Source organism: Phyllobates terribilis, unplaced genomic scaffold (genome assembly GCF_046119375.1).
Source record: "Phyllobates terribilis strain yellow unplaced genomic scaffold, ASM4611937v1 Scaffold_5__5_contigs__length_657084704, whole genome shotgun sequence".
In the NCBI taxonomy this organism is placed as follows: Eukaryota; Metazoa; Chordata; class Amphibia; order Anura; family Dendrobatidae; genus Phyllobates; species Phyllobates terribilis.
The window spans coordinates 1,294,530-1,312,838 of NW_027362765.1; the positions used below are offsets into that span (position 1 = coordinate 1,294,530).

General features: G+C 40.1%; 2 protein-coding genes across 12 annotated transcripts in view; one reads left to right on the forward strand and one right to left on the reverse strand.

Moving 5' to 3' along the window:
• Nucleotides 1-18,309, reverse strand: part of LOC141271687 (uncharacterized) — a 205,240-nt gene that overhangs the window by 77,865 nt on the left and 109,066 nt on the right. The gene's annotated exons all lie outside the window — the stretch shown is intronic.
• LOC141271684 (uncharacterized) overlaps nucleotides 9,866-18,309 on the forward strand; it is a 241,179-nt gene continuing 232,735 nt past the window's right edge. Inside the window, exons 1-9 of one of the 11 annotated variants that reach the window (XM_073681737.1) lie at nucleotides 9,866-9,951; nucleotides 10,302-10,381; nucleotides 12,576-12,647; nucleotides 13,074-13,219; nucleotides 13,349-13,528; nucleotides 13,602-13,701; nucleotides 13,785-13,897; nucleotides 14,029-14,119; nucleotides 16,935-18,017. In XM_073681737.1, coding sequence (XP_073537838.1) covers nucleotides 13,142-13,219; nucleotides 13,349-13,528; nucleotides 13,602-13,701; nucleotides 13,785-13,897; nucleotides 14,029-14,119; nucleotides 16,935-17,956 — 1,584 coding nt within the window. In that variant the 5' untranslated portion in view covers nucleotides 9,866-9,951; nucleotides 10,302-10,381; nucleotides 12,576-12,647; nucleotides 13,074-13,141 and the 3' untranslated portion in view covers nucleotides 17,957-18,017. Of the gene's footprint in view, nucleotides 10,382-12,575; nucleotides 12,648-12,804; nucleotides 12,983-13,073; nucleotides 13,220-13,348; nucleotides 13,529-13,601; nucleotides 13,702-13,784; nucleotides 13,898-14,028; nucleotides 14,120-16,934; nucleotides 18,018-18,309 lie in introns of those variants that run through there. The other 10 variants (XM_073681738.1, XM_073681732.1, XM_073681731.1 and 7 more) reach the window with 10 other exon arrangements.

An 18,309-nucleotide genomic window follows, 5' to 3' on the forward strand; every position in this document is an offset into this window, starting at 1 on the left:
CCCATTGCTTCTAGTCTTTCCTTGTGCAAATGAGAATAAAGATGATCCTTCTAAAATGTGACAGCCCTTGAGATATTTGTAGACAGCTATTAAGTCTCCTCTCAGTCTTCTTTTTTACAAGCTAAACATTCCCAAATCCTATAACCATTCCTCATAGGACATGGTTTGCAGACCGGTCACCATTCTGGTCGCTCTTCTCTGAACTTGCTCCAGTTTGTCTATGTCTTTTTTAAAATATGGTACCCAAAACTGAACACAGTATTCCAGATGAGGTCTGACTAAAGAGGAGTAAAGTGCGATAATGACTTCACGTGATCTAGACTGTATGCTTCTGTTAATACATCCCAGAATTGTATTTGCCTTTTTTGCTGCTGCATCACACTGTTGACTCCTGTTCAGTCTATGATCTATTAGTATACCTAAGTCTTTTTCACATGTACTGTTGCTTAGCTCTATACCTCCCATTCTGTATATGCTTTTTTCATTTTTATTGCCAAGACGTAGTACTTTGCATTTTTATATCATTTGCATTTGTATATCAGATTGCGTCTATCCCTACTAAAGAAGATATGGAGCAATATATTCAGAGGCTGGAGACCACATACAATACTGAAATACGTCCCCTCACTTCTATCCTGTCACAGCTTACTGACAAGTTACAGAGATTAGAGGATAATGTCGTCCAAGTTAGAGGCCATCATAATGCTCAGAAACTAACACTGGATCTTCACAGCCAGTAAATAAACCATCTGTTTAATATGGTTGATGATCAAGAAAATGGCAATAATATCTGGATAAGGGGTATACCTGAAAGCATCAATGCACAAGTGATTATGCCAACACTACGATCATTATTCAATAATATCCTTGGTGATCCTATTGATAAGGAGGTGGAGATTTATAAGGCGCACTGGGCAATAGGCAATCATGGCCCAGATCCTGAGCGTCCAAGGGACATTATCTGTCGTATACATTTTTTTCAATGTAAAAGAGGCCATTGTGAGGAAAGCAGAGGAGTTGGGTCCTGGTGATTTCAATGGAAAACGCATATAATTGCTCTAATACAGTACAGATGAAAAGTTTGGACACACCTTCTCATTTAAAGATTTTTCTACATTTTCATGACTATGAAAATTGTACATTCACACTGAAGGCATCAAAACTATGAATTAACACATATGGAATTATATACTTAACAAAAAAGTGTGAAACAACTGAAAATATGTCTTATATTCTAGGTTCTTCAAAGTAGCCACCTTTTGCTTTGATGACTGCTTTGCATACTCTTGGCATTCTCTTGATGAGCTTCAAGATGTAGTCACCGGAAATGGTTTTCACTTCACAGGTGTGCCCTGTCAGGTTTAATAAGTGAGATTTCTTACCTTATAAATGGGGTTGGGACCATCAGTTGTGTTGTACAGAAGTCAGGTGGATACACAGCTGATAGTCCTACTGAATAGACTGTTAGCTGCTTTTTTCTTGCCATAATACAAATTCTAAGTAAAGAAAAACGAGTGGCCATCATTACTTTAAGAAATGAAGGTCAGTCAGTCCGAAAAATTAGGCAAACTTTGAAAGTGTCCCCAAATGCAGTTGCAAAAACCATCAAGTGCTACAAAGAAACTGGCTCACATGAGAACCGCCCCAGGAACGGAAGACCAAGAGTCACCTCTGCTTCTGAGGATAAGTTTATCCAAGTCACCAGCCTCAGAAATCGCAGGTTAACAGCAGCTCAGATTAGAGACCAGGTCAATGCCACACAGAGTTCTAGCAGCAAACACATCTCTTCAACAACTGTTAAGAGGAGACTTTGTGCAGCAGGCCTTCATGGTAAAATAGCTGCTAGGAAACCACTGCTAAGGACAGGCAACAAGCAGAAGAGACTTGTTTTGGTTAAAGAACACAAGGAATAGACATTAGACCAGTGGAAATCTGGGCTTTGGTCTGATGAGTCCAAATTTGAGATCTTTGGTTCCAACCACCTTGTTTTGGGCAATGCAGAAAAGGTGAACGGATGGACTCTACATGCTTGGTTCCCACCGTGAAGCATGGAGGAGGTGTGATGGTGTGGGGGTGCTTTGATGGTGACACTCTTGGAGATTTATTCAAAATTGAAGGCATACTGAACCAGCATGGCAACCGCAGCATCTTGCAGCGGCATGCTATTCCATCCGGTTTGTGTTTAGTTGGACCATCATTTATTTTTCAACAGGACAATGATCCCAAACACACCTCCAGGCTGTGTAAGGGCTATTAGACCAGCAAGCAGAGTGATGGGGTGCTACGCCAGATGACCTGGCCTCCATAGTCACCAGACCTGAACCCAATCGAGATGGTTTGGGGTGAACTGGACCGCAGAGTGAAGGCAAAAGGGCCAACAAGTGCTAAGCATCTCTGGGAACTCCTTCAAGATTGTTGGAAGACCACTTCCGGTGACTACTTCTTGAAGCCCATCAAGAGAATGCCAAAAGTGTACAAAGCAGTCATCAAAGCAAAAGGTGGCTACTTTGAAGAACCTAGAATATAAGACATATTTTCAGTTGTTTCACACTTTTTTGTTAAGTATATAATTCCACATGTGTTAATTCATAGTTTTGATGCCTTCAGTGTGAATGTACAATTTTCATTGTCATGAAAATACAGAAAAATCTTTAAATGAGAAGGTGTATCCAAACTTTTGGTCTGTACTGTATCTATCCTGAATGCCACTTGCTAAAAGAAGGGTATTGAAACCACTACTTGATGCCATCCGGAAAAATGGCCTGATGTACTCCTGGGGGTACCCATTCCACCTGTATATTTTCAAAGATCCAAGCAACATGAGACGTATTTGTGATGTCCTGGACATTCCCAGAATCCATATATCTGACTGGCCACCTGCTCCACCATTGCCACTGACAGTTCCAGCACTTCACAGAAGGTGTTCAATGGATCAGGAACTTGATGGTGATGCAGCCAGATGGGAAAGGAACCTGCTAATCATATGAGCTCCTGAAATGAATCTTGTCTTCCCTGATGAGAGACAGTTTGCAGATGCTTACTTATTTCTTTAAGCATATAATTAGATATATCTAAATAGAGCATTAGGTGCCACTCTTCCACTATATAGAATGTCTAAGTTCATAAAAGATCTTAGACCGGCATAGAAGTTGAGTTCACATGATACTACTGTAATATCAGGCTGTATTACATTACTTGCTTTATATTCCATGGTTCCACCTAATAGGAATCCTAGAACTGAAAGTTTGACTTACGTCTGTAAAGACAACCCCCAGTTAGGGACTTGCATTGGGATCTGCTTGTTTCGCAATTTCCTACTGTTTTGATATATTCATAATCTATACTTCTTAGACACTGAGAGGTAGACGTTACTATCTACCGTCTATACTTCCTCTTTTCTCTTAACCTTTCTCTCTTCCATTCCTCCTTTTTTTCATATAATATGGCACAACTCAAAACTTGCTCATTGAATGTCAGAGGACTTAATGTTCCAGAGAAAGGAGCTCAAGTGTTTTATCGTAGGCATAAACAGCACGTACATTTTCTCTTTCTTCAGGAGTCACACTTTAGAGGGGATCATATACTGTACCTCAGATTATTAATAGATATTATTCATCTTGGCGTCCCAGAAAAATGCAGTTTTGAAGTCTAAGGTGCTGAGTATAGGCCGCCACAGATCACTGCCGCGTACTATTGTAGAAACACTGTCTGACACGGAGAGGAGGTACGTGTTTGTTAAGATCTCCATCTACTCCAAAATTTTGACTTTGGCAAACTTCTATCTCCCTAATTGTGACCAAATTAAGACATGTCGTCATTACTTAAACAAACTAAAATATTTTGCGGAGGACCTTATCATCATTGGAGGTGACTTTAATTTTGTCTTGGATCCTTCTTTAGACGCGTCCCAGGGCTGGTGTCACCAATCTTAAACACAAACAAAAGCTTTGCTAATTGTGCTTTGGTCTCAACTGGTCGATGTATGGAGGATACTACATCCAGACGTAAAGGATTATACCTATTGTTCTCCTTTACACAATATGCATAGCCATATAGTCTTTTTCTTAATTAGCCATCACTTGCCTACATGGCAACCTACATCTCGGGTAGGAACTACTGTATGGTCAGATCATGCTCCTGTGTATTGTAATCTGACTATGCCGGACTCCACCAAGGCTTCAGATGTTGGAACCTAAATGATAATCTGCTGAAAGACTCACTCTGTGTCTCAGACCTTCTTGAGACTATAGACTCCTTCAAATATATGAGCATGATGAAACTGCCTTACCATTTAAATGGGAAGCACTCACATGCGTCCTCAGAGGGATAATAACAAAACATAGATAAAGGCTAAAAAAAGGAGAGAACAGCTAAAGTCTCCCATTTGCTTGAGCGGATTGATCTCCTTGACAAACAACATAAATGATCTGCTTCCCTCCAGGTATATGCAGACCTGCTTAACGCTAGAAGGGAGCTAAAGTAGTTTTATGGATGGGTACTTGAAAATATTGTGTAATTTCAGGGCACCTACTTATGGAAGGAACCAAGTGGAAGCTTCCATTCTCGGTACTAGATATGGGGCCTCCTCGAGAAAATGACTTAAAATGTCCTACACTAAAGTTAATATATAAGGCGTGGGATAGGGGTAAAAATATTCTGGGGATTGGAAAGTACACAAACTATACCCCTTTATGGCACAACTATAACTTACCAGAGCTACATAAACTAAAAAATGTTAGTGAGTGGAAGGATAGGGGTATATGTTTGGTGTCACAACTCTTGAGGGATGGATTATTCAAGAGGTTTGAACAAATAAAGGCAGATTTTAACCTTCCGCATAGAGTGTTTTATCAATATCTGCAAATACATCTTGCATATAGTACACAACTAGAATAAACGCCATACTGATTGACATCACTCAATATATACCATTACTACATCGTTAGATACAAAAGGTCTAATATCCCTTATTTATAGGCAGTTACTGGCCCTACATTTGGATAAATATCCTTTGATAGTTAAGACAAAATGGGAGGAAGATGAGGGTCCCTTATCTGAGGAGCAATGGGGGAAATACTGGATTTGACACAGAATCTGTCATTGTCAGAGTCACAAAGATTGTCCCGAATTCTTCTCATTCATAGGGTATATAGATCCCCAAGTATTTTATTTAAAATTGAAATACAAACGGATGAAACATGTCCTAGATGTGGTCAAAATGACGTCCACCTGATGCATATGACGTGGGAATGTGTAAATATTGGCGACTACTGGAAGGGGGTGATCGCTCTTGTACTATCTGTATTTGGGATACAACTTCAGTTGGAACCTAAAATCTGTATCCTAGGACTCCTGGGAGAGGACGTAGACCCAGACTCCCATATGGCAGTAGGTAGCTCAAGAATATTATTCCAAGCCAGAAAGTTGTTGGCACTACATTGGATAGACAATTCTCCCCTAACGATAACAGAACTAAAATCCAGGATAAATAACACTTTATGCTTGGAAAGTGGAGCTTATATAAAAAGGAACGCTCTCAAGAAATCTATACACATAAGGGAGCAATGGTTAATTACCCCAGGTATTGCTTCAGAAATACTATACTGGACCATTTGTACATATCCCTGCAGTTAACCAGGAATTTATATCCTTATACCTAAGGTGTCAGCTAATAATAATGGTCTCAGTCCACACAATTGCCCCTTCTTAGATATATTCTTTTTCTTTTGATGTCCCAATAGGGGAAAAAAAGCCGTCAGGAAGTATTCAGATATTTATGTACAAATGTAAAATTACTATTCCAAAACATTGTACTATAGAGCGATATTGGGATTTATATCATTGTAAACCGGTTCTTGTATTGTTTACTTCTTTTTTCTTTCTTTTTATTTTTTTTGTCACAAAGTTTGTATGACAAAAACAAAATGTTGGTCTTTCTTTCTTTTGTTAAATAAAAATGATCTGATTGAAAAAAAGAAAGGAGCGAAGGTCTTTACTAGATCAAACGTATAGAAAATATCAAGATCGCATGTGAAGGTACTCGTACGAATTCACAGATAAATGTGGTCTCTCATTGACAAGGAAGTTACATCCACGGATGCAAAGGACATACGGCTCCGGCAAAAATTAAGAGACCACTGAACAGTTTTCTATTGGAAAGCACGGAAAGACTGGTGGAAAGCATGGCAAGACGAATGAAAGCTGTGATTAAAAATCATGGTTAGTCCACCAAATATTGATTTCACATTTAAAACTTGAGTAATTTGAGGTCTGAAAGCACTGTGTTTCTTTTTTAGTATTTTGACACTTTATCATTTGCTGCAAATAAATACAAAATTTTTAGCTTTGAATTTCGGAGACATGTCAGTAGTTTATAGATTAAAACAACAATGTACATTTTACTCAAAAATATACCTATAAAGAGAAAAATCAGAGAAACTGAAAATTTTGCAGTGGTCTCTTAATTTTTGCCAGAGCTGTATGTATCCAAAACAAAAAGAGCCCCACTGCTATAAATTCATAAACCCACTGACATAGCTGACGCATTTCATTGCTGTTATAGCTCACTTCATAATATTCATGGAAAACACCATCACATGCCACCTAATTTTCTTGAAACAAAAATTGACAAATATATTAAGTACACTGCCCTTCCTTCCTTACAGACCCCTGAGCAGGAGGTACTAGACAAAGCTTTCACTGAACAACAGATAGGACAGGCTATTAAATCATTCCCTATCGGGAAGAGCCCTGGGGCAGATGGATTCAATAATAGACTTTATAACATGTTTGCACCTCTGTTATTACCATTAGTGTTCAATAATATCTCAGAAGACTCCCCCTTTGCCCCCCAATCACTTGAGGCTCACATAACAGTTTTATCAAAGCCTGGAAAAGAACTAAACGCCTGCCCTAATGTTCATCCAATTTCATTAATATATACATCAAAATATTCTCTAATATAATTGCACCATGGCTCTCCCACTACCTACCTTCAATTGTTAGCAACGATCAGGTTGGCTTCGTTAAGGGTAGAGAAGTGCGTGATAATACAGATAAAACATTGTTAGTTTCACATGCAAAAAAAACAGGGGAACCCAATGTGCCTTGTTTCTGTGGATGCTGAAAAAGTGTTTGACAGAATGCATTGGACTTTCTTGAAGAGGACCTTACGAAAAATTGGGTTGGGCTCTTTCTTGTTATCTAAAATTCTATCCTTCTACACTGACCCTAAAGCGATAGGGTAAACGGCCTTCTGTATGACACATTTTCTATTAAAAATGAGACAAAGCAAGATTGTCCCTTATCACCTCTCCTATACACATTGGTGAAGGAACATTTCACGGTAGCATTAGAAAAAAATCCACATATTAGTGGAGTTACTATAGGCTCACATCACTATAAACTAGCTCTATACGCAGATGCCTTGTTGCTCTATTTTCAAACCCAATTATCTAATTTCCTTCTATACTAAAGGAATTTGAAGAATTTGGCCAAGTAAGCGATTTTAAAGTCAACTACTCTAAATCAGAAGCGATAACATAAGACAACAGCTAATTTTTAACTTTTCCTTTAAGTGGCAGAAAGACACACCTAAGTACCTCAGTACACAAATTCCAGGCAACATGGATGATCTGTGTAGTTTAAATTATATCACTGTCTTTGAACAAACTCTTCAAATTTTAATGAATTAACTTCAAACCCTTGTCCTGGTTTGGTTGTATTTATGTGATAAAATGGACTTTTTGCCAAAACTTCTTTATATATTCCAGACAGTTCCTGTCTGTGTTCCTCAGACCTTTTTCACACATCTCAACAACGCTATTAGGTTGTATGGGGAATGTTGAGGTCTAGGATTCGTTTTAAAATATTGTGATGTTCCAAAAAATAAAGGGGGGTACTAGTATGCCTGACCTAAAAAAATTACCATCAATCTTTTTGATTCTTATGAGAGCAGTGGACTTGTTCACGTCTGTTGAACATAAGCAATGAGTGAAACTGGAAGGGGACCTCTATCCGTGGATACTCACATCTCTACCTTGGATTGACTGACTAAATACATGTACAAACTAAACAATTACCAATACCCACTCAACACTTTTTGAAAACATGGGATCAAGTCTTAATCTCATTGTCTATACCACGTAGGTTGGGTCCATTAATGCCAATGTTTGGGAACCCAGATTTTCCCTCTGCTTAAGATACAGACTCATTTCTAATCTGGGACTGATCTTATGGGGTTAGATTGAGACACATTCTCATGGGGTTAGATTGAGACACATTCTCATGGGATCAGGCTCTTTTCCTTCCTTTATAGAACTTCGCGGCTCCTTTCCAATTAGGAGTCTATCCTGCCTGGCTTATTTCCAGCTCAGGTCATTTATAAATTCTAACATATTTCTAGTATAAAGGATGAACTCACTCCGTTTGAACCCTTAATCACTCAAGTAGGTCCTTGTACTAAGCTTCTATCTTGCATACACAAAGCAACACAAATGGATACCAGCAATGACCCTCTACCCTTTACTAGGGTTGTGAGAAGGAATTGTGTCGTCAAATTTCAGAGAAGGATAGGCAAAAAACATTCACCCACAAAGTATCTATTACTTGCCGTGCTCAGGAGAAAAACGATAAGATTCTATCTAGATGGTACCATTGTCACACTATGCTACGTAGCATCTTCGGACTTGTGCTGGCGGTGTGGTGGTGCAGACTGGTCTGTATTACATATATGGCGGAAATGCCCATCATCATTGGATTCGGTGGACTACGTTGGACCACCTGCATGCTTTTTTGGGGGGGGGTTAATAAATTAGTGAACCAGGAAAAGTGTTGGGGAGTGTTTATTCAAATTAAGTATTTTTTCATGGGTGTTTTTATTTTTGATTACTGGGTCAGTAATGGGGTTGTCTGATAGACACCTCTCCATTACTATCACCAGGGTTTGATGCCAGCTGTGAGTTTTGACAATCCACAGCTGACATTAACCCCAAGATACTTTACATCAATTGTCAATGCATCTGGGCAATAGGGAAGAGCAAAGGCAAAAATCCATAATTGGGGCATCTCATGTGATGGGCCACTTCTGGGGTGGCTATGAGCTGGTATTTTTAGGCTGGGGAGGGCCCAATAACCAGGGACCTTCCCAACTTGATAATATCAGCTCTCAGCTGTCTCCTTTACCTTTGCTGGTTACAAAAAAATAGGGGGACCCCATGTTGTTTTTTTTAAATTATTTATTAGGTTAAACAAGGCTCAACTCCCTTTAGTTCCAGATGAAAGGCTCTAAAGGATGCAAATTTATAATATATAGGGGGTTGTGAAATGATATATCTGCAGGACATCTATCTGTTATCTATCATATCTCTAATATCTTTCTATCGATATCTGTATATAAGATTCTTTTCTTCATTTTGTAAACCAGCTTTAAGCTACATAGAGGATTATAGTCAGTAAAAGACGATGTTAATAACGCATTGTATATGGATGCAGGCGAGAAAAAGATCTCACACTCGCATGATACTTGTCCAATTATTCGGGATGAAAATCAGAGCGATTTATAATCCGCTGATGTGAACGAAGCATTAGCCGGACTCTTCTGAATATAGTCTATCAAGGTAACTGGTGATAATCACCTCATGTGTCGTCTATTTGTCTCCAAGCAGAGAAAATCCCACGTTACATCCTCACATAAAACTGTAGAAAAGGCGGCGCGGGGTAATCGTGCCAGTAGTGAGGGGCAAATAATGCCGGAAATGTCACTGACTGCGGAGACGTCTCCATGTAGCGTCTTCACTCCGGATATCACTGTACAGGAGCCGCACAGCTCACACTGTGCATCCACTGAGGCCCCTGATCATGTGACCCCTGACTCCTCCCCTCCTGTGACCTCATCACAGGTCCTGTGCGCAAAGAACGGCCATATATATGGTGGCGGCTCTGCAGGTGGAGGTATGTGGAGATCCCCCATTACTGGGCGCAGGGGGCATTAACCCCTTCAGCACGGAGACTCTTTTGGGGTCTCTGTGTGGTGTGAACAGTGAGGTAACAGCTGTGGACAGAATGCGGCTTAGCTGGTTCCCGTCCACATTAGATCCATTCAGAAGACTGCAGGATGAAGGACAGAAGACCAGAGAAGTCCTCACACAACGCCATTATTTCTCTCCTAGTTCCAGCACAGTAATGTAGATAGTAGTGATAACCGTCCACACATAGGGGACGATCCAGGACCTCAAATAACATAAAACTTTTATTCCTTCATTTTATAACCTTATGTCACAATAATGATTGGACGTCATCAGAACATTGGAGGAAAGAATCCAGAGAGAATTAAGGTGGAGGTGACGCGTTTCGGAGTGATACTTCTTACCCAGAACCAAAGGTAAAGAATGAAACCCAAGCAGGATATACAAGTGGTGTTCAAAAGTCCTGCATAGGCGTGAAGAAAACTATATATTTCATACTTCTGCATCTCTACAGTGAAACTGGTGGAACATATATGTTTTTGTAATCCCTCATTGTATGCCATACTCATTTTTGAATGTCCGAAGTGTATAAATTGTTATGGTATGCGCATTTTTGATAATTTTTTTTACAGCATAACCATACCTACACCAGTACAGTGTGTAGAATGGTGAACAGGTTTCTAAGTTCATTAACTTCCAATGCAAGTTCACACAGACTTAAATTTTACTTTTTAAGATTTATTATATTTTATTTAATTCAGAGTCCTGAAAAGGGCCTTTTGAGTGCATCTTTAGCTTCTAATACTTTATTGGCCAGCCTTTGCTCTTGAGCACCAACTTGCATCTCTGTGGCATTGAGTGAACAAGCTTCTGCAGATGTTCAAGAGTGATGATGTGGTTCCAGGCCTGTATCAGAGACTCAATCAACTCTCTCTTGGTCCTTGGCTGTTTTTTAGATATCTCTATTGATACCTTGTGCCACAAATTTTCAATTGGATTGAGGTCCGGGGACTAGGCTGGCCAGTCAATAGTAGCCACCTTGTTCTTTTTTTTCCATTCCGTTACTGTCTTAGCTCTGTGACAAGGAGCATTATCATCCTGGAAGATATAATCCCCTGAAAACAGGTGTTGAGCAGAAGGCAGCATTTTCTTATTAAGGATGTCTATGTATTTTTTTGCATTAACCATACCCTCCACAATATGAAGCCTTCCAACACCATTGGCATCCATACAGCCCCAGACCATTACTTTCATCGGATGTTTCACAGAGAAGCTCAAACACTCTGGCTTGTACTCTTCATGTGGAAACCTTCTCACATAAGACTTGCCATCATTTCCTAAAATGCAAAAAGTGCTTTCATCACTAAATAGCACTTTTTCCCACTCCTCCTTCCTCCATTTTGAATATTTCAACGCCCACAGTTCTTGCCTTTGTCTTTTTATGGCTGTCATCAATGGCTTCTTTCGGGCCTTGCACCCTCTCAATCCTGCTTTCAAACATCTCTTCCTAACAGTTGATGTTGATACCTCAATATTGCACTTTTCTTGCCATTCTCGCAGAAGCTGAGCAGAGGTGAGCTTTCGATTGGCAAGGGATGTTCTTATCAGTACTCTATCCTCCCTTTTAGTTGACTTTCTGGGCTGACTAGATCTGGGCCTGTCCTGGGTAATTCCAAGCTGCATATGTTTCTGCAAAATTCTTACGACTGTACTCTGATTACAGCCGACCTTCCTTGCGATCTGGGGGCCAGTATAACCCTCTTCATGTAGCACCACAACTCGCACACGATCCTCCGCTGACAAAAATCTGAAGGCTCCCATCATAAAGCTCTACAGTATGATTCACTAGATAGACCAACAGATAAAACAAACAAAGCAGCGGATGTGATGCAATGTAATGGAATGTGATTGGCTGCCATATCCAGGTTATGATTGGTCACAAGAACCTCATCTGTGATTGGCTAATTTTGAATCTGAAGCTGTACAATATTTAGTTGTGCTTTCAATTCCCATATTGTTGCAATAATTTCATGCAAAACTGCTTCAAAAGCTAAAAATATTACAGGGAGAGAATGGAAAATTGTATTCTGAACAAAACCATATATAATATGTCATATTAGCATCGAAGATATTCGACAGAAAACGTTTAAAACTTGAAAAATCAATTTATCCTATACCTATGCAGGACTTTTGAACACCACTGTAAATGTCTCTGGAGCAGCCGCTCCTGTGCACAGGATGAATGGCGGCATTAATAGATGTAATAGATGTTATACAAAGAAAGACAACGCTGAAACATAATCATCTTACAGTCATCACAATATGGCCCCTTCACCGGTCTGGTAATGTAAGATCAGATCCGTCCTTCTCTTTATACCCTCCGGTACGATGGATTTACCCTCAGTGTCCAGGAAGCTTCACGGTTCAGCAATGCTCCTCCGCCATCTCCCCTCCACCTGAACGATTTACCCTTTCAATGCCACAAAACTGAAAGTTCTTGAAGTCACCGTTGTGTTCTCTTAGGAAATGTGTGGAAACGTTGGAGGGGTTAATGGCCGCGGGATTAGTGGGGTCTCCTATGTGCTCATTAATTCTCTGCCTTATTTACAGGAGGTGCAGCCGACATATCTGACATTACACTCCAGACACTGAATACAATATACTACAAATTCACTGCTGCAGGTGATGCATTGTGTAATGAAATGTTTTATTTAATGTGATTAAATCTATTCTTGTGTTCGACATATTTACATGGTGGACATTTATCAATGCTGCATTTGTGAAAACCCAGAGGTGTAAGCCAGGTTCTCGTTATGTGTTTCTCTTGCGATTAAACTAGGAGACAGGAGTTGTGAAAGGGTCGGGCCGAGAACAAACAACCATCTCGTAATAACCATCAAACCACCATCTCGTGAGAAACTTATTCAGCTGCAGATTCCGAGGAAGAAACTGCTGGTCTTCTGTGGCCAAAAATATATAGGTTTTATTACTAAGTGTAAAGAAGAAAACTAAATACTGTAAAATAATACATCTCCTCATTGTCTCCAGTAATGTATTATTACACAGGGTTTTTATGATGTTACATCGGCTCATCTTCTTCTCATTCAGGTCTCTACAATATCAGATCCTCTCAGTGAAGATCTTCTATAGAAGAGAATTTTCATGATTTACCAAAGATGGATATGGACAGAGACAAGATGGCAGAGAAAATATTATACCTCACCCTAGAGATCCTCTTCCGACTTACTGGAGAGGTGAGAGATTCTGATGACGTCACATTACATCATTCTTATCTATGGGAATAACAGATGGACAGAACTGGAGAGGTGAGGACTCTGGAAATGTCTGGAGTGAGATTTATTAATGTGTCTCTCCATAACCAGGATTACACAGTAGTGAAGAAGACCTCTAGTGAGCACTGTCAGGTCCCTGTGTCTGAGGGATGGGGAAGATCCCTGAGTCCAAACACAGGATATCCACCTCACCCCCTGGTACATGAGGACATCAATGACCAGAAGATCCTAGAACTCACCTACAAGATGATTGAGCTGCTGACTGGAGAGGTGACACTGCTGGGAAATTATACAGTAACGCTATGAAGGGATCGGGGGGTGACTGTATCATTGTATGTGTCAGGTTCCTATAAGGTGTCAGGATGTCGCTGTCTATTTCTCCATGGAGGAGTGGGAGTATTTAGAAGGACACAAAGATCTGTACAAGGACGTCATGATGGATGGTAATAGACAAGATTAAATACACACGATCTGTAATTATCTGTATGTAAAGAATGAATTCAGTCCCTGTATGTGTTTCCTCCAGATGTATCCAGTAAGAGGACAACACCAGAGAGATGTCCCCGTCCTCTTCTTCCACAGGACTGTAAACAAGAAGACCCCAATGTTCCTCAGGATCATCAGGTACATGGAGAGAAGGTATCATGAGATCTCACCTATAATGTATAAATGGTTGTGAAGGTCTTGTGTGAGAACTTTGGAGATGGATTAGAGCTGATCATAGATCGGACTTCTCCTTCTGTCTGTGACTTTTACAATATTTGTTTCAGGGTGAAGATCTGTCCCATATTAATACTACAGAGACATATGTGAGGGGTGATGAGCGGTGTAAAGAGGAGATTCCTACATATGACTACCCAGGTGAGTAGTAACCACTGAATACAGAGAAGTCACAGATTTTTCTCAGTCACCGGCTGTGGCTGCTTTATCGGTGGTGTAGTCCAGTTGTATCACAATCGTGTGATCACCATTTTACCGCTAGACCACAACATTCTCCTCCATCCGAAAATGTTCAAATTACTTTGTGAATTGGGAAAGCCCTTTTCTAGAGAACTTACAACCTGGAGGATCCACCTACCCCCTGGGATTAGAAGATGCTGACCGTTACCTGCCCACATCTGTAAGTAAAATACAAAGCCAAATGACAGCGTATGTAGAATATGCTGACATGTTAGAAAATCGTCTAACGCAAAACAACCCTTTTTCCTAAAAGATAATCTTTAATAATCACAACATGACACATACAACATGAAAAAAGTGCCCATAAAAAAGTGACTTAGTGCAGGTAGTTTTTTTTTAGATACTAACCCTATGCGGTCCCTTCCCCCACACCCCCGCCAGAGGCGATAAACAGATTTTTTTTGCCACTGGATATACAATATATTAGTGTGAGGTTTCAATTTGAAAAAACCTTAAATGCATAAATCACTTTGCAGAGAGAGAGCTCTCTGCAGGATGACTGGATCTAAAAAAAAACTACCTGCACTAAGTCACTTTTTTTATGGGCACTTTTTTCATGTTGTATGTGTCATGTTGTGATTATTAAAGATTATCTTTTAGGAAAAAGGGTTGTTTTGCGTTTGATGTTAGACTATTTTGCCTTTATTTTCAATCAAGACCGTGTGATCTACGTTAGAAAATCACTTGAAGAAAAATTATAATGGCCTCTAAGAGAAAGTGGAGGGTAATGATGCTGTTGGCTTCCTAGATCCCTGATATCTTATTGGATGAATCTACCTTCTCCCTCTTCTGTGCTGCTGAATGTCCTCATATGGTCCCTACAAGACCAGGTCCAGTCTTTCTGGCCAAACTTCACTTTTATGATCGACAACATTAAATGTGCAGTGAGGCCAAGTGTGAATTTCTGTACAATAACAGCAGAGTTTCCCTTTATCCTGACTTTTCAGTTTCTTTTAAAACCAACTAACTTCAAACAGGATTGTGATAAACTATGCAGAAAACATTACACCTGTGCCATGATATATCTCTAAGCTGTGCGTGGCTGATGGCTGTAATATACATTTATTCACGCCTGCAGGAGATGTGCTGGCATGGCTCCAGCCCTGGTTTCATGAATTTGCTCAACGTCATGAATTACATTATGTTTTCAATCCTAAGGAATACAGATTACTGCACAATCTCTCCTGAAATGGAGGCGCTAATAGTTTCTCTACTCTTATAGTCAGGACTCATAGTAGCTCCAATGGTCCACCATAAATGAGTTTAACTCCCATTTAGTGTTGGAGCTCTCCCCTCATACATAAGTTCTTATTGGAGATGTAGCATATTTTTTTTTATTCTATTTGTTTACAGTTTCTCGTTTTGTATAATTTGGGGTGGGATTGTCCTGCCTCACTTATGTGAGTCTGCAACTCCCTGGTAGTCTTTAAAAGAAGGTCTCCATTGTCTCTTCCAAATGCCCAAGGTCTAACTTTACAGGCTGTTCTGTGCTGTGAGATGGGAAGAAGAATAGTCTGGTAGCCGGGTCAGAACCAGGAGGGCAGAGAAAATACAAAATTAGAAGACACAAGAGTAGTCAGTAAACGGGCCGGGGTCACAATAGGAAGCAAACACACAAGCCGGGAGCTGAGCACAGAGGACTGAACCAGAGGAGAACAAGGCTGTATCTGGCAGCTTCCAGCCATATGCTTCCAGCTTTAGTAGGGTGCGGTGCTTTCCAAATTGGCTGAAGCAGGGAGCAGATTACTCCAGCTGGACAGCACACACCCATACTGCCAGACTGGATGGTACTACAGGTCCCAGGCACCTTGACCAGAGCCTGCACCGCCCAGGGCTTCTGGTTCCGACGTCTCTTCCATCACCATCGCCGCCTGCAGAATGAATAAGGCGGCTCCTGGTTACAGAAGCAGACGTTGCAGGAGTAGTTCCCAAAGGAGATGGGACACACCATTTACAGAAGCCCTAATATGACAAAATGTCAGAAAACCAGAGCAGTAGAAATCCCCACAAGGTGACTCCATTTTGGAAATTGTAACCATCAGTGAATTAATCTATAGGAGTAGTGACTATTTTGACTCCACATTCTCTTTCTGTAAATTAGCACGCAGTGGATGTTAGAGAGTGAAAATTGCACATTTGCCATTTTATTACCCAACACATAGTGCCCAGATCGTGTTCCAGGAGACACACACCGTAAATTAAGTGGGTTCTTCTCACTATAGTAATGCCAAATACATGGATGATAAATGTGGTTTGGGCACACTGCAAGGCTCAGAAGTGAGGGGAGATCTAACTTTGGGAGAGCGGATATTGCTGGATTGGTTTATGGAAGCCATGTTGCTTTTCAAGAGCCTTTGAGCCACTAATAATGTGGAAACCTCTGTTTTTCCATTGACAGATGATGGACCTGAGTGGGGACTTTTTTTTTGTGAGATGAGTAGAAGTTTTTATTGGTATTATTTTCGCCTACATAACATTGTTTGGTGGCTTTTTATTCCATATTTGGGAGGCAGAATGAACAATCAGTTGGACAGCACACTCCACTGGTTCATGCTATGAGGTTTTCTATTAGACTGTGAACTGTCATTGTCTTGGTGAATAATTCAGTTTTCTACATAACTTGCAATTTTTACAGACAGTTTAAGTAGAAATGCTCAAAAATATAAAACTCAAGGATATTTTATTCAAAAGTAATAATTGGTTTTATTCTTGGCAGATGACTGTACCAGGAGTTCAGAGGGACAGCTGACATCTTCAATTTTTAAATCAGATGATCTTGAGATCACACAGGATACAAATGAAGTGAATGCCATTATTCCAGATATACCATCATCCCTTCACAGCAAAGATCTGTCATCTGATCCTATGAAACAGGTCCTGTCTTCTGATTCATTACCAACTACTAAGGAAAATCAAAGTCACAGAATAAGCATTAAAAAACTAACTGCTCCTAAAGCAAAGAAGCCATTATCACATTCAGAATATGGAAATAGTTTTCCCCTTGAAAAATCTTTTCTTAAACATCAAAAAATCCACACAGAAGAGAATAGATTTTCTTTTTCCAAGTGTAGGAAAAGTCTTAACCAGAAATCAGATCTTGTTAGTCACCTGAGAACCCACACAGTTGCGAAGCCATTTTCTTGTTCAGAATGTGGAAAATGTTTTTTATGGAAATCATATTTAGTTAGTCACCAGAGAAGTCACACATGTGAGAAGCCTTTTTCCTGTTCAGAATGTGGGAAATGTTTTAAACAGAAATCAGATCTTGTTATTCACCAGAGAATTCACACAGGAGAGAAGCCATTTTCTTGTTCAGAATGTGGGAAATGTTTTAACCGGAAATCTGTTTTTGTTAGTCACCAGAGAAACCACACAGGGGAGAAGACTTTTTCCTGTTCAGAATGTGGGAAATATTTTAACCATAAATGGAATCTTATTTTACACCAAAGAACTCACACAGGGGAGAAGCCGTATTCATGTTCAGAATGTGGGAAATGTTTTAACCAGAAATCAGATTTGATTAAGCACCAGAGAACCCACACAGGGGAGAAGCCTTTTTCCTGTTCAGAATGTGGGAAATGTTTTAACCAGAAATCAGGTTTGGTTAACCACCATAGAACCCACACAGGGGAGAAGCCTTTTTCCTGTTCAGAATGTGGAAAATGTTTTGTGAAGAGATCCTCTCTTCTTAGTCACCAGAGCAGTCACGCAGGAGAGAAGCCATTTTCATGTTCTTAATGTGGAAAATGTTTTACACTATAATCAACTCTTAATAAACATCAGCTTAATAAACATCAGAGTGTCACGATTCCTCTGCTCAGAGTGTCTTGGACGCTGTGACTGACACCTCAGTCATCCATTCTGGTGCAGGGGTGTGCTCAGCTGTCGGTGCTTTGATGGACAGCTCAGCTGTCCAATCTGAGTCTGAGAGGTGCTGAGCTCCTTTCAGGTGTTCCCTGTTCCAGGTGATTACCCAGTTACTTAGCTGAGCTGTCATTCTCAGACCTCTGCCAGACTTACCATCTGCTCAGTGGTTTGTCTTGTATTTCAATGCTCTGATTGTTTATCCTTTGCTGTCTGACCTTGAACGT